General features: G+C 49.4%; 1 protein-coding gene across 1 annotated transcript; it reads right to left on the bottom strand.

Moving 5' to 3' along the window:
- Positions 1-1,040: 1,040 nt before the first annotated feature.
- On the bottom strand, positions 1,041-19,471 carry NR2E1 (nuclear receptor subfamily 2 group E member 1). The gene is made up of 9 exons (XM_054629523.2): positions 18,706-19,471; positions 13,510-13,655; positions 12,707-12,794; positions 12,097-12,332; positions 10,601-10,747; positions 5,805-5,901; positions 5,270-5,419; positions 4,900-5,005; positions 1,041-2,515 (listed from the first exon to the last, which is right to left on the bottom strand). The coding sequence occupies exons 1-9, from the start codon at positions 18,728-18,730 to the stop codon at positions 2,353-2,355; spliced, it is 1,158 nt and encodes a 385-aa protein (XP_054485498.1). The 5' UTR covers positions 18,731-19,471; the 3' UTR covers positions 1,041-2,352.
- Between the last annotated feature and the right edge of the window lie 3,572 nt (positions 19,472-23,043).

Raw genomic sequence — 23,043 nt, 5'->3', positions numbered from 1 at the left:
GGGTTTTACTTCTCTAGCTCATAGACTAAATTGCCACAGAGTTGGAGAACTGCAATTGATTTTTCTACCCTACTAGATTCTTTTCAGTGTAGACAGCAGAAGACAGTTGGAAATTATTACAGATGCAGGAAGAATGAATTATAAACAGTTTGTTAGTTTCTTTCTAAGAATGCACTCTGCCCTATGGTAAGTGCATTTTTAAGTGCTCCAAGCTAGTTTGTATAGAAGATACTTTGAGGTCCCACAGCCTGTGACTCATCTTGTGTATTTATGGACTGTCTGTCTTGGAAAAGATAGAATGTGAGACCCAGCAGACTGCAAATGGAAGAGAGCTGGGGTTAAAACTTTGACCTCTGAAACATGTGAGATTTTTGAGCTTGGAGGTCAGCAGAGCTAGGATTTCACTTGTGACCTGTATTCCTTGACACTGCAAACCAGTGAGCCATCAATACACACTGTATATTTCTACCCGTCATTTTAGCATGCATAGTTCTTCAGTTACTCACTGCCATATGAACAATGCATTTCCCTCCTACAATTGCCAAGTTGTTGTGTTGATTAGGAGTTGTTTCCCTCTTTTTTTGGTGTGATTATGCAGTTAGACACCTTAATAAAACCTCAGTCTTTTTAATTGAAGTGGTGCTTTTGTACTCATCACCTTTTGTTAGCTGCACAGTTCACTGGTACTAAAAATTGTAATAACATGCAACAGAAGGCACATACTAGACCTCTGATGCACTTAGTGTTGTATCCTAGAAAAAGCTGCCTGTCACCTTCTTGAGAAAGAAGGTGGTATTTATTTGGCAGCTGGTATTTATTTGGATTAGAGAAAATAGCTCCATGTAGGATCTCACAAGGCAGGATCACCTAAGCTACTCCTTTAGTGTTTGTCTAATCTGTTTTTAAAAACCTCTGATGATGGAAACTCCACAGAATCTAGGACAATCCATTTTAGTAAAGAATACTTCTATTCCCTGGTAAGTAGGGGACAGTGAAAGAAGCTGATTAAGGACAACGGTTAAAAAAATAGTGGAAATTAATTTAAATTCAATATATTTTTATTCTTTGTAAATACAATGAGTACAACTTTTTAACTTCACAAATCGGTTAATCCACTTTGTACAGGAAAAGTTTTACTCATTCTATGATAGTTCAAGTGCTGATCTTTCTCAGTGCTAGTTCCTAATAACAAATCAAATTTTGAAAAGTACAGCAGCTATCTTTAAATGTTTTTTCTTTCTACATTATTCGTACATCAAATAAGCAGCTTATAACATTTTTGTGTGTGAGAGGGTGTAGGCGAACAAGGCTTCAAAATTAGAACCTGGAGTTTTCTAAAAAGGCATTGGAGACTTTTGGAAATTGTTAGCATTGTATCAGTCAACAACCTTTATTTCTTTGAAATAAAATTCCTTCCATTGATTTTTTTATAGTCATTTCATTTCTCTGCACATCTCATTGACAAAGAGTTTGGCCACCGTTGCCTTTGGTTTCAGCACTGTGCCAACGGGACAGCCAGCAGATCACTGAAGTGGTCATCTCCATTGTATTTGGTTTTGCTGTTTTAGTCTTCCTTTCTTGTGTTGTCTCTTTTCAGGTGTGGGTGGGGGTGTGTGTGTGGGTGTGTGGGTATGTGTGTTTGAATGTATGTCTGTGTGTGGAAGAAGGGAGGGAAGGTCGGGAAGGAAATGTATAAAGCTCTTCTGTCTTTGAGATGTTAACCGAACAAATTGTGGTGACATCTGCATCGAAGATCACCAGTTCACTTTGTAGGAAGAATGGAGCTGCCGTCATAAGCTACCTTTTAATCAGTTCTGAAGGCCACTTCATGATGCATTATAGCAGAAGCAATGTTTTGGTAACTTGGTCTCAAATGTTGCCTATCGTATTAAAAACATTTTCCCAACATAGGCTACTTTTAAAACAATTCTGAAGGCCACCACATCTTGTGTTACAACAGAAGCCAAGTTTGGTCACCCGGTTCCAAATACTGAACAAGCTAAAGTACCTTCTTTCACATTTTGTCTCAGATCTGCCAGTTGAATGAGAGAATAGCAGAGTCTTTGTTAACTATGACTGGCATCTGAATTGCCTCCATCCTGTAGTAACAGGAATAGCAGCCAAATTCCAACCACTTTCACTTTTTCTGTAGAACAAAGCATTCTCTCCATGATCTAAATCACTCTGTTCAGAGCAGCAGAATCATATCTACTGGGGTATTTTTGTCAATGAGTTTAAGGACTAAACATTCCCAGGCTTATGCTTCCTGTAGATTTTGTTAGTTGAGGCTTATTCTCCATAGATAAAAGTTCTTCTCAAACTGTCCATCCTGATTGTTTCTTTTAAGGTAATTTATATGTCACTGGATTTGTACATATCTGAAAGCAGTCTTGTAATTGGTACATTCCCAATGGTCTTTTTGAAAAACACTTCTTCTATTGTAGATGGACTAATTGAACGTAAAGCTGGTAAAAGCAATAGAAGTTTTCCAAAACGACAGGGCTGTGTGGGATACCTAGAGGCAGAGAGAAAAAGAATTTCATTGAAGTTTTAAAGTATTTTTTCAAAGGAAGGTCTTTATTTTATAGAAAAAGACCAATATTTACTAAATCGCACAGGTGATGCTACCTATGTGTCCCAGTTTGAGACAAATTTTGGAGGAAACGCCAAGCTCAACCTAAGTGCAGTCTGCATGGTCTAGATTGACTCAGAATCTAGTGGGATACTATTGTCACCCCAGGACACCTGTGCCAAAACCCTGTGTTTTATACTTGTGTGAGCAACAAGGTTGACTCCAAGGAAAACTCTCTGTGGAGGTCAGCAGAATACGGGACAAGCTTTCTGAGTTTTGTTTAGCTCCTTTGTTTATTCCCCTAGAGCAGTAGGAATACAAAAACTGGACCTGCTCTGATGTGTCCCTCATACAGCAATGTTCTCAATGCAATACAGGGAAGAGCTTGAGTTGAAGTAACTGCCCTGTCATTTGAAGTACAGTTTAGAACTAGCTGGATTGTCATGGTAATCACCCCCTTTTGGTTAGCAGATACATTGCATACCAATTGACATTTGTAGTTTTTGTTAAAGAAGTTGTGCTTTTCCCCAGGTAATGTGTTTGTGTATAGGATGTTTTCTGTCCTTTCTCCCAGCTTTTGAAGCCAGCACAGCACAGGATGTGCATTTTTAGCTGTGCTTATGCTGTCTTTACAACAGTGATTCTCAAACTTCTGCTTACAGAGGTCTCCCTAAAGGGAAGTGTAGGTTGTTTGGAGAAACATGCTACTTCCCCAGACTGCCCTCCCTTGCATCCTCTTGAGAGCAACTCCACTGGGATCAAAGGGCTGATACTGCAGTGATATTGGCAGGAGGGTAAATTCAAGCCTGAGGATGAAACACACAGGCTGAAAGCCCTCTCACAAGGGAGTCTGAGTGAGAGTCCTGTCAGTGGACTGCACATTTCCCTTGTAAAAGGGTATTGTTTACAACATGCACTGGGTAGCACAGTATCTAAATACTTCTGGCAGCACAGAAATACTGTGGAAAAGTTGATTCCTTGGAAGGGAAGATGTGGCTATATATTCCTCCCTGGCACCTCTCTCTAACAGGCCCTGTCTCACTTAAGGTCTCCAGGGAGCAATATTCATGGAAAAGGCCTTCCTTAAGAATAGGAAGAGACCACTATGTAGCAGTTCCTCTTTTTGCTCTGAAGCAGCCATAACTGGATGGAATTTGCATTTTTACTTCCATCTCCAGTGCAGGCCATTCCCTGTAGACTAATAAAAGTGCTTCAGAGACTGCTACCATCTAATCTCTGATACTAATAGGGCTTCTGCCTGACAGGGCTACTATGACAGTAAATCAAAGTTTCAGAGGGAAAAAAATGTATAAAAGTTCCTCTTCCACTGCTCCATCTCCAAATGTTTTGGTCTCATGGACTTCCACTGCAACTAAAGGACTTTGCTGCAGCACCATAATGGGATTTACAAATTCTGGGGTTTTCATTTGAACCTGACCACAAACTCCGGGTGACATCTTGGAAGAGCCACTTAATCTCCTTGTGTCCTGATTTTGTGTCTGCAAAATGGAGGAGGTTATATGGGAACTGGAGATCATGTATGAAAGGCACTCATACCAACTGAGATGCAATGTTTTGAGCATCACTTTTAGTGGTATTTGATTGAATAAAACATAGATGAAATTTAGCCCTCTGAACTGCAAAGTGTTGCACAGCCATTATCACTTCCCAGAGGAAGAGCTCTCCTTTTAACACCTTTCTGTTTGTTTAAAAACACCCATGTGCTGGAGCACACTTGAAGAGGAGCAACAAAGGTGGTTAAGGGTCTAGAGCACAAGTCCTGGTTAAGGGTCTAGAGCAACAGCTAAGGGAGTTGCAGTTGTTTAGTCTGAAGAAAAGGAGGCTGAGGGGAGGCTTTATCACTCTCTACCTGAAAGGAAATTGTAGTGATGTGGGTTTTGGTCCCTGCTCCCCGTCACAAACAATAGGACAAGAGAAAATGGCCTCAAGTTGCACCAATGGAGGTTTAGTTTGGATATTAGGAAAAATTTCTTTCCCAAAAAGGTCGTCAAGCATTGGAACAGGCTGCACAGGGAAGTGGTGGAGTCATCATCCCTGAATGTATTTAAAACGTGTACATGTGGCCCTTGGGAACATGATTTATGGTGGACTTGGCAGTGTTAATGGTTGAACTGAATAATTTTAAGGATCCTTTCCAACATTTTCTATGGTTCTATTTCAGAAATCCCAGCAGGCTGGCAGCCAATGTATACTCTCCGTAGCAGCCTGGTCCCCATTTCAGTCAGTGCAAATGCCACCTTGTGTGCAAGGAGAGCAGGATTTCACCCCTCCACCTGCCAGAAGCACTGGCAGAAGACACCACTGACCTGGTGTGAATGTAGCTGTTCAGGGTGAGCTGGGCTTCGTCTTGAAGGGCTGCTATGGCAGCAGCATTTCGGAAACTCCTCAGTTCAGAACCACTGTGTGTGGGCACTGGAAAGCAGATCAGTTACTAGTTCAGCTTGACTCTTGGGTGGATCAAAACAGTTCAGCTAGTGCTATCAATGGAAATTAAATGTTCCCATTAGTTCCCCAGCACTCCACTGTCAGCCCTTTCAAAATGCAGCAATGACTATTGGAATTCAATACAGGGAAACCTACTGGGTGATTCAAAGCTATGCCTGGTTCAAAACATCACTTTAAAGCAGCAACCTCATAGTTATCAGACCAGACAAGTGAGAGATCCTTTCTGCTTACCAGCTTTAAAAGTGACAATGCATTTGAGACAGGCAAATTCAGTAGCATCTAGTCGAAGTTGTCTAAATCTAGCCACAACCTCCTGTAAGGCCTGTATTTCTGAAATAATTTTATTCAGCTTCTGAGAATCTGTATTGTCACCGTTCATGCCTGAAACAGAAACAGATGAAATAAATAATATTAAAGGCATTTGCTTTATTTCATATTGATTTCTGACAAAATCCTCTGTATCAATGTCCTCTCTATTGTCACACTTGTCTATCTGGTTCCATGTAAACTGACTATATTGTATGAAAGTTAATATAAAATCTTCTCTTGGATGATAACAAACACAGTAATTTGCATTTAAATGACAATGCAAGCAGTCATGAATACAACAAAACAACATTATTTGCATTTAAATATAGATTTATAAATGACAGGTATGCTCTATTGTTCAGTAGGAATTTGTTATTCTTTACATGTTGTTCTTTTTTCAGTAATGTATTTTTATGGTAATTTTTGTAACAAAGTCATTAAATTGTGCAATTCTTACCAGATACAGCCAGTAGAGTGTTAGCATCAACTGGAATGGCCCATTGTGCTATTCCTAGAACAAACAGTTCTCTCCAAGCATCTTCCAAAAGCATCAGCTGTCATACAATAGATGTACAATATAACATAGTGTATAATTTATAGATTTATAAACAATTTAAATATGTAAATTTCTGTTATTTTAAAAACTACTTTAAATGCCTGTCATGGTATTTCCCCCACAGCATTCATTAGCTCTTCTCTTAGCCTTTTGAGAAGGTGTCTAGAAAAAAGTCTATGCATTGTAGAAAAACACTGAGGGTTGGCTCTCTGTGCACCATGTTGTGGACCAAAAGGGAAGAGAAAGAAAGAGAGAATTCTTTTCCCAGAGCATTTGCTCACAACATGAACACACCTGCTTTCTCAGCATGGTATGTGTTCTCTTCTCCTCCCCCTCAGCACTTATACAGCTGTTCTAGGACAGGCCTTTCCTCTTGATCTCTGGGGATTACACTCCTTTCCCTCCAGAAGGCAGGATTTTGTGAAGAAAAGCCTGGATAGCATCCTGGATCAGTGTAGGGAGCAGTGCTTTAGAGCACACATCCATCTTATAACCCCTTCCTTACTAAGCCACTCTCTATATCTGTCAAGCACAGCGTCTGAACACATGAACATCAGTGTCACTTGTTTTTCTGGTTTTTTGCTTAAAATCACTCAGAAATTCCAGGCACTAAAAGCTGTTTCCTTTCAGAGATGTGAATATCCAGGCACCTATGCTGACAGCATTGCTAGTTCTCTGCAGTTTTTGCACATTGCATGTCTGTATGGAGGATGTGTTTTTCTCTGTTTTCCCTGAGGCAATGCTTGTGATTTCCCTGAAGAGGCAGTGGTGCATCTGAAGAGGAGACAAGACTTCTGGAAATGCAGACTGGCAAAGCCAGAACAGACATATTTAGTCTTGAGGGCATCTGTGGCTTGTTAGATTGTTAGCTTAGACCAACTCTTAAGAGAGGATTGGAGGACCTCTGGTTCAGCTGAAGTGCATGGCCAAAGGGCACGTGGTGGTGTGTACATGTTGCTGAGACCTTGTGTCACAAAATAGGGTGGGAGAGATTTGAAGGGGTGAGAACTGTAGTGGGCTCAGAAGATACCTTCTAGCAGCTCCATGCAGTGAAAGCAGATTGCCCAAAAAAAATGAAGCCACCAAACCAGAACCCCAAAACCTGCAGTCATTGATGTTTCTATGGTCCCTGAAACTACCAGCAGCTTAGCTTCTTAGGAAAAGAGGAAGGAGGCTATTTGAAGTATGTAAAGAGTCTGTAAAGAAGAGCAAAGTAAAAAAAGATGCTGTACCAAATGAATGATGATATCCTTGGAATCAGGTATGTGAAAGTAGTGGGTGATACAGAAAGCATCCATAACAGCAAATCCTTCATCTATGTGCAAACTCTTAACAATACTGCTATTCAGGACAGTGTTACTTGTTGCCAGCCACTAGTACACCAGGCAATGGACAGAAACTGCACAGGAAATTATACCTGAATATGAGGAAAAACTTCTTTACTGTGCACCAAGCACTGGAACATGTTACCCAAAGTGGTTGTAGAGTCTCTCTCAGTGGAGATATTTAAGAGCTGCCTGGACACAGTCCTGTGCCATGTGCTCTGTGATGACCTTGCTTAAAGCAGGGAGGTTGGATCAGGTGTGATCCCATCCAACCTGATGCCTCCTGTGATTCCATGATTACAAGTTTTAAACCATCCTGTTCCAATCTGAATTCTCAACTTGTCACTGCAGGGTTATGTCCATTTCATGCCTTTTTGCCCTGTGTGCTTTGTGGAACTTCTCCATAACCTAAGGGAATTGTGACAGGAAGGTATTCGTGTCTCTGCATACAGTTGCTGTTTGAAACACTTACATTGGATTTCACAGTACCAAAAACTGCCCAGATTATTGCCTGAAATGGAGACGGGCAGGGAGTGCTGTGTCTGGAGTGTGGTGCCCATCTCATCATTCTTCTGAGAGCAGATGAACCTGCTCTAAAGTTTCCTAACCACTGCAGCCTGCAAACCCAGTTGCTCCTCTGGATAATCCCACCTGATGGATGTGCAGGTGTCTGTATGACATAGAAAATGATTTGCCAGCCTTTCATTTGCTTTTGTCATTTGCTTTCATTTGCTCTTTTTTTGTCATTCATTCATGCAGATACAATGGCAATGAATGGTGGTTCCTGGAAGATATCAATTTCATATTTTTTTTCCCACTAAGCCTTTAAAGTCAGAAGACTTTAGAAATAAGAGACTATTCCAACAGCAAAAGCTTTCTTCATGCCTATGCATAAGTCTGTAAAACCACCAATTAAAATAATTCATGCTGAAGTCATACTCAGCCCTCTTTCTTCAAAGAAATAACAAATACCCGGCTTTCTGAACAACTGGTTTTGCTTCTTAATCAACCCCATCCTTGCTGTGACCTTTTGCTGGGGACCTGCATTGGGCCAACCTGTCTTACAGGTAACGTGGGCAGGTGTGCAAGCCAGCAGCACTAGAAGCATGGCATTCTTTGTTGTGTGGTTTCCAGTTCAAAATGGACTTATCTGTATGAATCTAGGGAAGGGACACAGCCTCTGTCTTACCAGAGGTAAAAATGCAGCAATGCTCAGACTTGTGTTTTATCAGCAAATTGGTTTCTATTTATTTCCCTGCCTCCAAGGTAAAACTGCCCCAGAGGTCTGAAATTACAGTGCACTTGCCTTTTTTAGAAGAGCACAAAAAAAAAAAAGCAAAATTCAGGAAAATATTTTAGTTTCTCCGCAGCCAGATGTCAGGGATACCAAAAGAGAAATGCAGACATTTACAGCTGGGTCATTGTCAAATTAAATAAAGCGATAGTAATGTTATAAAAAAATCAACTGTATGATTATTCATGAAATAAGGTGATTAAAATCAGAATTATTTCTTCTCCAGCTCTCTTGAGTATGACAGGGGAATCATGCAGGAAGAGGCCCAAATCAAAGCTTTTGAGCTGAGCAGCTCTGAGTTTTGAGGAAGCTGACTTGCAATGAGCTACAGCAAGTGAGAGTGATGTTGAGCAAAGGCTGGGTTTTTAATATGTTCCTCACTAAGATTAGTCCCTGCTATGAAAGTGAAAGAGGTAGTGGGTTATTTAATGGGAGCACTGTGGTGCCTATGGTAGATAAGCAGGCTCTGCTTGGTCACACACCAGGGAGATCTCCCCTGCTTGCAGATCCTGCTGCTTCCTCCTCTGCGCACGAACAGAGATGATGGTGTGGGAAGTGCCTCCCTGTTATGTCAGATAAACCCTTTGCCTAGGGAGCCTCCTGTGGACATCACTGGTCCAGAGATGGACCCAGTCTGCTCCTGTGTGCTGGGGCTGCTGCTGGAGCAGCACACCTGCTTCTTGTCCCTGACACTTGAGCCTGTTTCTTTGGTTGCTCACTGTGAGAGACCCAGTGCTCCACAGGATTAGTGGCAGCAGAAGACACAATTAGAGAGCAGCAGGATGCCACTCTGGGATTCTTGTCTTCCTACTGGCATATGTGACCTTCCAGGCCCTATCTCATCTCTCCCCTCATCCTCACTGCATAGCAGGACAGCAGGTAGAGCTCAGCAGCATTCCTCTTTGACTAATTTCACAACAAGGATTCCAAGATGTGGGTTTGGTGCTAGAAAATAAGCATTTTTATATACCTTAGCTTTATAACACATTGTGACTATCATTATTTACCTTTAGATTGAAAACATTATTGGTTTTCTAGGAAGCTCTTTTCTTGTAGCTCAAAATACATATTTGCATATCAACTGCAACACTTGTAATGTGCTTCTGGGGAGAGGAACTAGTTCCTCTGATGACTGCATGTAACATCTATGGCACAGTTTTTCTAGTTACCATTTTGGTAAATTAGCTCAATCATATCAAAGTAATAGATGTCTTTTATGATTGGAGCTTTGTGTAGATTTCCACCCTTCCATTTTACAATTATCTGATTACTTTTTTAAAAATTGGTGCATTATACAAAGCACACTGAGTCCTCATCAAGAATCAAGTCATTAAGAAATTGTTTCATCTTTTATGGTTCACCTATGATTTACTTGAGGCAAAGGGAAATTATCATAGAAGAAAACAAAACATATTAGGGAAGATTTTAATTAATGGTAAAAAATATTGGAGGCTGGCCAAATACTGCTTCCACCATATTGATGTAATTGTAAGCCAAGGTGAATAAGGAAAAAATGTCTGTGTATATAGTTGAGAGGAGAGGAGAAGAAGAGGAGGAGGAGAAGGAGGATGAGGAGAGGAGGGGGAGGAGGAAGAGGAGGAACTGGTGGAGGAGGAGGAGAATTGGTCTTCAGAAACAACCTCAGTCATATCCTGAGACCATAAACTTAACTAAGCATTTATCATCCCTAAATAGCAAAGTAAGATGCTATTTCCCATTTTATGGAAGGAAAAGTTGTCCTACAAGTAGAAAAGCAGTTTGGGCACACTAAGTTTGGTCTGCAGCCTGATGATTTCTCCTCTAGCACTTGTCCTTCCATAATATTAGTTTTATGTTAGATTCCTTTTTCCCAGATTTTCTTGATTTTTCACTTGCTTCATGAGATAAAAGTTGGAGGAAGGCAGTTTCTAAATCACTGCCTGGTTTTCAGGGACAGACTGAAACACTGCACTGAACTTCAGAGCTGCTGAACTCCATTACGGATTTCAAAGTCTAGGGCTGGAAGTCCAGGACCCAATGTCTGAGCCTTCTTTAATAGGCAGGCCAGGCCGTTGCCACTCCCACTGCCACTGCCTTACCTGGTCTTGTAAGGACAAGGTGGAGAAGGCTGGGACACTTTTGGCCCACTTGATGCTCATGAACAGAAGTCTGGCTGCTGACTCGCAGACGGATTCAGTGGCCACTTCGTACAGATACATCGGGGTGCCGTTGACTTCATGTGGGTACTAATGTCAAAGAGAAAATAAAGCCATTTCATACAGTGCCACCAAGGCAGCCTGGTCTTCCTCTCCCCTACATCCAGTGCTCCTGCTCATGACCAACACAGAGTGTTGAGAGTGCACTCTTGTGTTCTGCAAGCAGAGGGCATTGCTTGCAGTGGGCTCACTTCAAACTGCTCCTTGCTGCTTATCCATGTGGATGAGCTGTACTAAAGAAACTGTTCAGAGCAGGAGTTTGAAAGGAGAATGAAATTATTGCATCAGAAGGGAAAAAGTGTACCAAAATTATGTGTCATGCTTTACTCTGTTACACAAATAGAACACCTCTGATAGGAGAGTTAGAAGAATAAAAATTCAATTAACAACATGTAGTTTGTAACCTTGCTTCAGAAGCTGATTTAGCATTCCAGCCCTGCTCAGCAAAGCAGTAAATATTCATTTAGCCTAAACCTTCATCTTGCTCCCTGACTGCAACAGGTTGTAAGTAGATGCACAGAGCCAAGCATAACTATTTAGAGGCTGTGTAGGGTTTGAATGGAGTTATGTTTTCAAGTGTGTGCTACATTTTCTTGCCAAATAAATTATGATTCAGCGTTTTTTAAAATTACCAGATGTCAGGGATACCAAAAGAGAAATGCAGACATTAAAAACTATAATGTTGTGACCACATTTATGATGGGTTCTGCCAAGCTATGTACCAGCTCTGAAAATGCAGAACTATTTAAGCAGTTTCTTCTGTGATTTTCTAGATGCTGTGAAGACACAAAATGCCATTGCAAATGGGCTAATGAAAAACATCACCTTTCAGCTAATTCCTGTGCAGTTGAGGCCACAGCAGTGCTTCCACTGGGCTGCTCAGGAAATGTCACAACCAAGAAGTGCAGAGAGCCAGCTTAGCCAAGTTTGAGTTTTGTGTCTGTGGGGACAAGCTGCAGGCTTTGGTCAGTACACAAAGTACTTTCTGAACTACACCACCATGGAGACTGGCATTTCTCTGAAGAAAACTCATTCACAGGGATTGCATTCCTTGTGAAACAAGGTCTAAAACTGACTTGTGGATGGGCTCCAGGCAGGAAAAGCATTTCTGCATCCATGAAGGTATAAGAATGCGTGAGACAGGGTTTGTATGGAGCAGGTTATCAGCTGCTGCTCCTGCTGCATATCTCTTCTCCAGAGGGATTGCACCTCATCTCCTCACAGCCTTTAGGGGTGTAACAAAAGTCCCCACCACAACCCACAAAGCCTCAAGCCTTGCCGTTTGCCATGTCTACCCCAGAGGCAGTAAGGAGCCGACAGGTTGCAGGCACCTCAGCAGCAAGGTTTGCAGCCCGCGGGGGGCCAGGGCAGGGGCTGACCTTTGGGGTGGGCTGTGCCAGGCCCACCAGAGCCTGTCTCTCCGGGGTGCCGGTGACAGCGGCCAGCTCCAGGCCATGGGGCTCCAGCTGGGAGACGGCGGTGAAGAAGGCGGGTGCCGGCAGGGCGGCGGCGGGGAAGTGCGGGGCTCCGCCGCTCTCCTCCTTGTGCCCGCGGAAGTAGAGAGCCACCTGCTTCCGAATCGTCGACGTCCGGGGGCCCCGCTCGTGCTGCACCGCTGTGGGCACCAAAGAGGGGCGAGACAGTCACCACTGGGTGCCCCGCGCTGCTCGACCGGCCTTCCCTCCCTCCCTCCCTCCCTCCCTCCCTCCCTCCCTCCCTCCCTCCCTCCCTCCCTCCCTCCCTCCCTCCCTCCCTCCCTCCCTCCCTCCCTCCCTCCCTCCCTCCCTCCCTCCGTGCAATTTTCTGAGGCCGGCCCTGTGCCCCCCGCCCGAGGGGTGCCTGGGGAGAATGGTCCGAGGGTGCCGCAGGATGGGAGGGTCATTCGGGGCCGGGCCAAGGAGACACCGGAGTGACACAGCGCTCCTCAGTTCAGAGCAGCTCCCTCCGGCTGCCCCGCCACCCCAGCCCCGGGAGAGGGGGAGCAGGTACCATCTTTGTTCATGTTGACCTCCAAGCACTTCTTCAGCCGGCAGGCTCGGCACTGGTTCCTGTGCGTCTTGTCCACCGGGCAGCCTCCCTGCAACACAGCCAGCCGTCGGGCCGGGGGCAGCAGCGCCCACCCCGCCGGGCTCGGGAGGCGCGGAGGGGCCGGCCCTGCCTGCGCCGTGCCGGGCCGTGCCGGGCCGGGCCAGGTGCTCGGCCTCGGGACAGGGCGGGCCGGGCGGGGCGGGCCGGGCCGCCTTCAGCACCCGAGACAGCGACGGCGGCACCGCCCCCTCGGGGCTCCCGCTGCACCGCGCATCCCTCCGCGATCCCAGCCTCACATCCCCGCGGGGACGCTCCCGGAGTGGGAAGGAGAGCGGCCGGAGCAGAAGGGGAAAAGCGGGGCTGCCTCCGCCTGGGCGCGGGCACGACACCGGGCGGCGTGTAAACCCGTGTTTGTCCATCGCCTGGCTGTGCTGAGGCTCACCGGGAGGCTGCCCCTCTCTGTCCTCCCGTACCCAGGCGATGTGCTGGCTCTGCCTTCCCCCTGCCCGCATCCCTCTTTCTCCCTGCGCATCTCCCCCATCCTCTCCGGTGGGCTGGGGCGGGGGGACGTGCAGGGGGACGCGGGCTGGGGCACCCCGCGCCCGGCCTCGGCCCGGGACCCGGCAAGGGAGGGTGAGGCTGCGCGGCTGCTGCATCTCTTGCTGCGGGAGTCTCTCTGTTGGTGGGGCAGGGGCAATGCGAGCCCCTGGGGAAATGCAGGGTAGGGGGTGCAGGCGGTGAGGGGGCTAGGCTGCTGCTGGTACCTGATTTCCTGATTTGCAAACATAGGTCCTATTCCTCCTGATGCTCCTCTTGAAAAATCCCGAGCACCCATCGCAGGCGTAAACCCCATAGTGCTTTCCGGAGCTGCGGTCCCCACACACTTTGCAAGGGATGTCTAAAATGCGACCTGAAAGCAGAGAAGGGAAAGAGGGAGAGAGAGAGCTCTCAGCAATCTGACCTCCGGAGGGATTAGCCCCAGAGCCGCAGTACAAGCAAATAATGAAGTGATTTTATAGCCAACTTTCTTTTCCTTGAGCAAGTGTCAGTTTTCTACAATGAGCATTATTCATGCCCCGCTACGTTTATTTGGATCTTCTATAATCGCCAAGACCCATTTTGGAAGGGAAGATTACAGCAGCGGGAGCAGCAGTCTTGCCTGCGAGAAGTGAGGATGAGGGGGAGGGGAGGGAACTCGGGGGGTTTGCTGAGGGAGGTGTGTGTTTCCCTGGCTTTCTGGCACTCGGCAAACAGGACGGCACTTTCCCTGGGCAGGAGAGCAGTCAGGAGACCGATGCACAAAATAAACCAAACCAAAACAAAATAAAATGATCGGGAAGCCAAGCAACCTCCTCTCCCCGCTAGCAACCCTGGCGAAAGGGGGCTGATTTTCACGGCAGGGAAGGCGTGCCATTTTCTTCACCCCAAAACCTGCAGCAAAACTTTCCGCCTCTGTTTTGTGCGCGGAGGAGCGAGCGGACCTGTGAGCCTGGCGGGCGGGCAGTGTCCCCCCGTCCCGCTCCGCTCCGCCTCGCCGCTGCCCCCGCTCCGCCGGGCGCTGCCTTCGCTCCGGCTTCCACTAGAACTGCAAATACTCTCAGGGAGGTGTAAAAACTCGTACAGAGACGATTGCAGCCCCGTTTAAGAAACCCGCCAAAACCCCGCTCGGCTTCTGCCTTTTCTTCTTTTTTTTTTTTTTTTTCTTCTCACTTCTGCTGTTTCTGTTTCTTTTTCTTTTTCTTTAATTTTTTCTTTTATTTTCTTTTCATTTTCATGTTTCTTTTCCTTTTTCTTGCTCTCTTTTTCTTTTTACCTTAATTTTTTCTTTTCTTTTTATTTCATTTTCCTTTCCCTTGTTTTCTTTTTCTTTTTCTCTTCCTTTTCCTTGTTTACTTTTTCTTTTTCCTTCCATTTTTTCTTTTTTTAAATTTCATTTTCCTTTCCCTTGTTTTCTTTTTCTTATTCTTTTTCTTTTCCTTGTTTACTTTTTCTTTTTTCTTTAATATTTTTGTTTTCTTTTCATTTCTCTTCTCTTCTCTTCTCTTCTCTTCTCTTCTCTTCTCTTCTCTTCTCTTCTCTTCTCTTCTCTTCTCTTCTCTTCTCTTCTCTTCTCTTCTCTTCTCTTCTCTTCTCTTCTCCTCTCTTCTCCTCTCTTCTCCTCTCTTCTCCTCTCTTCTCCTCTCTTCTCTTTCCCTCTGCCTCAAACAGCCTTCTCCCCTCTTACCAGACCTTAAATTATAAATTCAGTCCCTCTCACCAAACCTCGGTCTCCAAACTCTAATGGAGGGCTCTCGGGGCCGCTATATTTATTTGGCAGTAGTTCAGGGACAACCCTGACTACGGGTGGGTGAAGATGGAGAGGGAAAAGCGGCAGCGTGCGGAGCAGTGCTGGGGGGCGGGAGGGGGCGATGGAAACAGGCCGCAGGGGCTCCTCTCGCTCCCTAGAGAATTTAGGAGTCCGAGATACTTTCAGACATGTCTGCGCTAAGGTTCTAAGACAATGCCTGCTGGCAGACAATAGGGACATTAGATAAAGTGTTAACTTAATGATTTTGCCCATTGAAACTCGTTTGACTGCCTCCAATGAGCACAAGCTGCCAGCTTCTCCCCTAAATGAAACCCGACAGCTGCTATACACAACACGGCGAGAGGGACGGGGATTAGGTTAGGGACTGCGAGAGGGAGGGGTGGCGGAGGGAGGGAAGGTGGGAGGGGGGGGAGAGAGAGGTTAAAGAATAGAAAAGTTTTGCGCAATTAATAAGGAGCGCAGCTGAAGGATGCCCCCCCGCACACCACTGCCTGCGAGTAAACCGCGGCTTTGGAGCTGCAGGTAGGCGCCCGTGAGGAGGGCTGAGGCCAAGGCACGGTTTCTGGGAGTGTGTAATTACAAGCCCTCCTTGCCACCTGCCTATTGGGGCACCAGTGACCCGTCAAAAAGTGTAGCATGGGAATTCGGATATCGCACAATGCAAACGGGGGAAAGCGCCCGACTTCCCTCTCCAGTCCTTAGCATCCACGGGGAGAGAGAGGATCCACACGCACGCACACAAAGGAGGAGGAGGAGGAGGGGCAGGCTGGGGGTGGGGGCAGACACACTGAAGCGGTACGTGCGGCGGTGGTGCATCCCGGTGCCGAGCGCGGCTCTGCCGCGCTGCCCCCGCGCACCCCGTCCCGGCGCCGCTCCCTTTCCCGCGGCTCCGGGCCCGGGAACACCCGGTCCCGCACACCCGGGCCCGCCGTGTCACCGCCACCCGCCCGGGGCACCGGGCAGCCACGGGGTCCCCGCTTGCCCGGCCGGCCTGCGGTGTGGGGCGGCCGGCTCCTCTGCCGGCGCTTAAGTCGGCCAGTGGAGACGGAAAAACTTGTGTTAGTTTTCCCCACATAGATTTTAAGTTTGGGAGCCGCTTTGGAAAAAAAAAAAATCCTATGCACTATGTAATACATATCCACACCATGCATATAAACACACGGCCCATGTATTCCTTACACGTCCCCGTATTCCTGCCGTGGATGGCGAGCACCTGGAGCACCTCACCAAACCCACACAAGCACGTTTCCAGCGGCCCGAGCAGCGTGGCCGGTCTGCTGAGCTCCGTGTCCCCGGTGAGGCGGGGGACGGGGTGGGGGGCACGGCGGAGGGAGCGGCCGGAGCCCCCCGCATCCCGCCTTTGCGGGGCCGCCCCGTCCCGGCCGCGCTCTGCCCACCCCCTCCGCCCCAGGGAGCCCCCAGCCCTGCCCCGCGGGGGCTGTTATGAGAAAACTTTCTTGCTGGGCAAAATATGAAATAAATAGACGGGTAAGAGGCAGGGCGGGGGGTGGGAAGGGAAAAATGTAAGCTTGACACGGGGTCATGCGATAACTGATTAACTCTGTTTAAAAGCGCTCCGGTTCCCCGAGGTACCGCTTCGTCTCAGAAGTTTTAGCGCTAAGAAAATGGGATTTCTGTTCAGCAGGGAAACCGTTTTGAACATCCCACGACAGGGGGTCCTTGGGGGCTTTTTTTGTGTGTCATAATTGCTTAAAGGATATATGGCAGCCCCGATTACTGTAATTACCATCAGAGGCTGTTGAAAGAAGTTAGTCTGGGCTCGGGGGACGGCGGGATGGGGTCTTGTTACCACCCAGGCAGACATCGCAGTTGACATCGCCGGGCGCCCACCGGCGGGCAGAAAAGCCAGGACGCAGCTCCCTCGCCCGGGAGCCCCCTCAGGACCCCCGGGATGATCGCCCAGGCCCTGGGACAGCCGGTCGGGCTTTTGCATGCGCTGCCGAGGCCGGCTGGGCTCGGGCCCCGGCGCTGAGGAGACACAGCGTGTCCCCGTGCCCGTGGGGTGGGACTGGGTCGGGCCTCGGGGTCCCTTTAGGGAGGTCCCCAGGGGTCGGGGGGTCACCAGTGAAAGCGGCGGCGGTGGCCGGGGGATCGCTCAGCGCTGTGGGGCCGGAGGAGCGATCCAGCCTGGCGGGTTTTCACCTCCGCAAAATGTCTCCGGCAGAAGCTCCGCCGCCCTTTGGGGACAAGACTCCCCGGGGCTGCCTGCCCCTTCCTCATCACCCAGAAACCTGCCAGGAGCCCCGGCAGGTCCCGGCGCGGCTGCCCACGGGCCCGATCCCGCTCTGGCTGCCTCGCACCACCCGGGCAGCCTGGGCAACGCAGTCGGCCGAAGCAGCCCCGGCCGCCGCAGGTTTTTTAGCCCCCGTCGCCTTCCCCGGTTACCCCAGTACCTTAGCACCTCGATTACAATTTTATTCCCTTCCTCGCGGGGCAGGGGCAAAAAGATGCCGCACTCAGCCCCGCGGAGGAAGAGGGCAAACCAGCGACGCCGAAGCGGCGGCAGCTCGGCCGCAGCGCCGGGGGCTCCGCGCCGCCGCCTCCTCCACGCGCGCCCTCCGCGCCGCGGCCCCCGCTGCCCCCGGCCCCGCCGCCGCGCCCCCGCCCTCCTCCCGGCTCCCCGGCCCCCGCGGACAAAGGGCGGACTCGGGTCAAAATAATGGAGGGCAGCGGCGAGGAGAAGGCCGCGGGGCTGGCGGGGGGCGGCCGGTGGCAGGTACCGCGGCGGGAGGGAGATTTGCCTCCCTTGGCCGCCACTCCGCAACCCCGGGAGCCTGCCGGAGCGCAGAGGAAATAGCTGTCCGATCCATCACTTGTCAGACATTAAATTGGATTGGGTATTTTTCCCCCCTTTGTTACTGACTCCATCCATATTACAAACTCCGAAAGTCCCATTGGGATTATACGAATTGAGCCATTCTGTACGAGCGGTTAGTCATGCTTTAAATTCCCCAGTTATGAGGTGCATGGATTTAGGATTAAGGAAAATGTGACTTTTAAGTTGTTTCTGCTTTCCTCGTTGCAGGATTATTTGTTGTAACTAGGAATGGTGTGCAAAGTATTGCATTTAAATCCTCCTTCGACTGAGTTGCTTACGCGATTCCGTGTAATTGAGTGACCGGAGTTTCAAACTCTTAAAAAGAAATCATTATGTCGCAGAAGGTTGCATAAAGCCCGTGAGAAAACCAGCACGTTTAAACGCCGAAATGCCTTTTAAACCCAAACCTTCCCCCTTTACCCCTGTGCCGGAGACCCGCACGTAACCGGCCGCGTCCCGGTGGGACCAGCCCCCTCCCCGCCGTCGGCGGAGTCGCCTTCCCGGGTGCTCGCTGCCCACGGGCTTCTGCCCCGGTTCCCAGCCCGGAAAGCCGGGGCACGCAGCTGGAAAACGGCGTTTTGTGAGCCCCAGGCCCAAACTCCATCGGGGCGACCCCGAGCCTATATATTCGTTGCCACTCCGGTTGGAAATATACACTTCTTTTTCAATTGGGCGCGGGGTGTGGGGGGGTGCAAACCCAAGCCACAACCCCCCCTCCCCTTCCTCTCCCTCCCCTCCACCTCCCGCCCCCCAGGCCAGGCTGCAGCCGGCCTCGGAACGGCTGCTCGAAGCCTCCACCGCGTTATTACCCACTTGTTGATCCCGCCGGCTTGCTCATGCTCGAAGCCCCCGTGAGTCGCTAAACTCGGGGCGAAGTGTCGGCGCCGGGGCGAGGCGGTGCGGCCCCCCCGGGGGCCCCCCTGCTCCTGCGGGCAGGTGCCTCCCTTGGGTGCTCACTGCTGGCTCCGCCGCGGGGGCCGGCACATCCTCGCCGCAGCCCCGCTCCCCCAGCGATGTCCTCCCGAGGGAAGGGGACACGCTGCGGGGACGCGGAAAGGGGGTGGGGGGCGCGGAAAAAAAAAGAAAAAAAGTGGAGCAAAATGAAAAAAAAAAAAAAAAAGGAAAAAAGAAAAAGAACAACGAAGTGACCCAAAGTCGGCGGCCGCCGGCTGCCCCTCTCCGAGTAGATGCTCTCGGGACCCTGGGAGGGTGCTGGGGGTGCGACTGTGCTCGCCACCGCGCTCCTGCAAGGCAAGCGAGAGCCACAGCAGCCAGGACAACAATGAGGCGAAGGAGAAGGTAGGATAGGGAGCGGGGCTCTGCGCCGAGCGCCTCGGTGCAGCAAGCAGAGAGATCAGAGCCTGGAAAAATAATGGAAGGGGGGAAAAGGCGTCAGAGGAGGCAGTCTCTGCCTCTCAGAAACTGAATGGTATAAAAAGGGAAAGGTTTCCAGAAGTTCATTACACTGGCTGACTTCGCGCTTTGAGCTCCAGGCTTCGGCCCCTATAATATCAGCAGAGAGGCTGTGACAGGCAGCGGCGGGGAGGGGAGAGGGACGCCCCTTGCCCACTGAGCTTCCCTCGCTTTCCCCCCAACTCCTGCCGCCGCGTGACGTCACCCCGCGCTGGCAAGGGGAGGGGGCAGGGAGGGGGTTAAATGCTAATGATATTAATGAACCCCCGAGCGGCTTCCACACAAAATGCAGCGGCTGCCGAGACGATTCCGCCTCCTCACTCGCCTTGTGCCCTCGCTGTCATAAAAAGCGACAACTCCCCACCCCCCCCTCCGCAAAAAACCAAAAAACCCCCAAACCAACAAAAAAACAACAAAAACCCAGAAAAAAACCACAACAGAAGACAAAAGGAAAGCAGAAAGAACGGATCAAGATCCAGTTTCTTTCGCATTTTCCCGTGCTGAGGTGGAGCCCGCCTGCGGTTCGCCCCTGCCCTTGCTCTTGCCCCGGCCCGGGCAGCGGCTCTGCTGGCGGCCGGCGGGGTCGGCCGGGGTGTGAGCCGGGCCGGGCCGAGCCGAGCCGGGCCAATCCTCCATCTTTCCCTGAGGGCAGCCGGACCGCCGTCCTGCAGCGGGAGGCGGCGGCTGCCCCGGGGGGAGCAGGGCCGGCAGCTCCCGGAGGCGCAGGGCGGGATGTGCTCCCGCTGCCCGGCGCCGGGACTTGTTGCACGGCGGCCGTGCGAGGAGCCCGCCCGTGCCCGGTGGGGCTGCTCCGAGCCCCGGGCACCGCCGCCCTCGCTGCCCCCCAGCTGCTCGGCACCCCCGAGCGTCCCAGGAGCGCTGCCAGAGCTGCAGGGGGCGGCGAGGGGCCAGAGGTGGGACCCTTTCTCAACTCCGGTTTCACCGAGAGGCTGCCGAGCTCCCACTCCTGCTGGGAACTGAGAGGTGAGAGCTGCTAGAGCAGCCGAAGGATGGTGAGAGGTGCGCATCTGGGGAGGAAGGGAAGACTGTCTCTGCTGCCGATGCAAGCTGGGCCGGGCAACGGCACCAGAGAGCAGGGGCGGCAGGTGCTGTCCCTCGGTCCCTTCCTCCTCATCCCTGCCACTCGTGCGATGCACCACAACTGACTTCCCCCTTGTTGGTTGTGATCCCGGGGGAATGCGATGCTCAGCCCAGCACCAAACACACTGTCCCCATCCTCCTGCACTTCATATTTCACCCTTGCGTCTTTCTATCTCAGGTTATGGGTGATTCCTCTTGTGCTGATACTGTAACTGTGTCGCAGGGCTGGAATCCCAGCGACTTTCTGCTCCTTGCTCCCCACGAGACCAGTGCATCCACGGCACAGAAGGAAGCCTTGAACCAGGACAAGCCTGGTCCTGCCTGACACCGAGGGACATGGTCCAGAGGGCTGGGAAGTTGCTCAGGGAGATCTCAGAAAGCAAAGACTTTCAGGGATCAGGGAATGCAGACAAATTCACTCCAAATCTGCTTCCAGGGAGGCAGGGAAAGTTCACCTCCTTGAGCAATGTGAAAAGCAACAGGGAAGGAGATGCTGCATTAGCGAGGTCTGAAGGCCAAAAGAAAGAGGATTAAATGGCAGCAGGGCCCAAATCTGGCCCCGGGCATCCCCTGCTCTAGAGAGGCAGATCTCTGGCCTTATAGCAGCCACAGTTGTTTGTGTTGTAACCTCAAAGCCACCTCAAAAACACTGTAAAGGCTGATCAGATCATGTCCACAGGTTTCAGACACACCTGAGAGAGGCTGCTCTGACTGCAGGCAGGGGCTTCCCTCCCATGTACAGGCTCTGCCAAGAGAAAAAAAAGAGCTCAAACATCCCACCTCTCCACCCAAAACTCCACTAACATAACCCAGACACCCAAAGCTGGCTCTGCATGTGGGCTGGGGCTGCAGTCACTGTGGAGAGAGCAAACCACCAGCCCTTCCCTGTTTCCTGGCTGTGTCTGGCATTGCTTTATAAACCTGTACCAGCTAAGGTTTGTCCTTTGTCTCTTCAGAGCCTTTCCTGTGGTTTCTGTGATGGACAGAGATATCTCACCCCTGAAAATGACGGCAAGAGTACTTCCAAGAGTACAGGGAAGAGCTCTCGCCCACCTCCAGCTTTTTGTTGCTGGTTCTATCAAAGCTGTTTCCTGGGCCATTTGGACAAAAAGTATTTCAGCTTCCAAAATATGAGAAATTACAGTTAACATTTAGTACTTGGAATGATTACCATTATTGCCATTTAACATTTACCATATTGTCCTGTTTTTTGATGGAGTAGCAGTTAATTTTCTTTATAGTAGCTAGCATAGTGCTGTGTTTGGGATTTAGGGTGAGAATAATGTCAATAACACACTGATGTTTTAGTTGTTGCTGAGCAGTGCTTATACTAAGTCAAGGATTTCCAGCTTCTCATACTGCCGTGCCAGAGAGTAGGCTGGGGTGTGCAAGAAGATGGGACGGGATGCTGCTGGGACAACTGCCCCAAACTGGCCATATGTATATCCCATATCATACAGCATCATGCTGAACAAAAAAGCTGGGGGGAGATGGCAAGAGGACTGGCTGGGCAGCAGTCAGTTGGTGGTGAGCAAATGTCCGTCACTTTCACTGTATATCCTTTTACCATTATATTACTTTCCCTTCCTTTTCTGTTTCTTTAAGCTTTCTTTATCTGAGCCCACAAGTTTTACCTTTTATTTTGATTCTCTTCCTCACCCCACAGTGCTGGCAGTAAATGAACAGCTGTATGGTGGTTAGCTGTCTGTTGGGTTAAACAGAATTTGTTTATTAAGCAGGCCTACATATACGGAAGATACTAATGCAGCAATGAAATTTACTGTCTCCTTCTACTGCCTTGGAAGTACAAATAGTTGTCAATCCTGTGACAGGAAATGGCATGTGCTCCCTTCCAAGTGTATCTCCTCCAGGACCCTGGACTCTACTGTTACATGGTGACATTTCTCAGCATTGTGCCATGGGCTCTTGCCAGGTTATCTTTTCTTTTCTTGGAGTATTAGCAGCAAAAAAAAACCCCAATGTGTGATCCATCTTCAAGTACAGCACTCCTGCCTTTATCTTGCTTTTCTCCTCTGGTCTTTGGATGGGGAGCCAAAAGGTCTTCAGCGAATAAAAGGAAAAAAAGGAAACAGTGAAGAAGGTCAGGTGAGGAAAAAATTTAAGATGCCAGAGGTGTGTGGATATGCAGCAGAATATATGGAAGTGGAGTTTTCATCTGTTTCTCTCAACAGGAAGCAGATGGGTGAGATAAGGCAAATCTAACAGACCTGTTTTCTTGGAAAGGTGATAAGGAGGGAAAGGATAGAGCTATTTTCTCCTGGGAGGAGGAGCTGCTCTTGCTTTGGGATACTTGAGAAGCTATCTCCACTCCCCTTCTTTGGTGCATGTGCTGGGTGATATCCAGAGATGTCCCTTGGTGCCCTAGGCACCCCTATGCAGGGAGCTGAGTACAGCAGCAGCCTTGAAGCATAAAAATACCTTCAGGGTTAAGTTCTTTCAAATTACCCCAGAAATCTGAGGTGCCTTCCCTTCTTTGTAAGTCACAGTCTGTGTTTTGGTGGCACCACCACAAATCCCTTCTCTGTATCCCCCTGCAGGCAGATGCATGGGCACCATCGCTGGGAAAGCTGCTGAAGGGACCATGCTGCTCCCTGGCTGTCCCACCACACTCCTGGT

Source organism: Agelaius phoeniceus, chromosome 3 (genome assembly GCF_051311805.1).
Source record: "Agelaius phoeniceus isolate bAgePho1 chromosome 3, bAgePho1.hap1, whole genome shotgun sequence".
In the NCBI taxonomy this organism is placed as follows: Eukaryota; Metazoa; Chordata; class Aves; order Passeriformes; family Icteridae; genus Agelaius; species Agelaius phoeniceus.
Note: the sequence above shows the minus strand (reverse complement) of the source record. Positions and strands in the feature narration are given on the sequence as shown.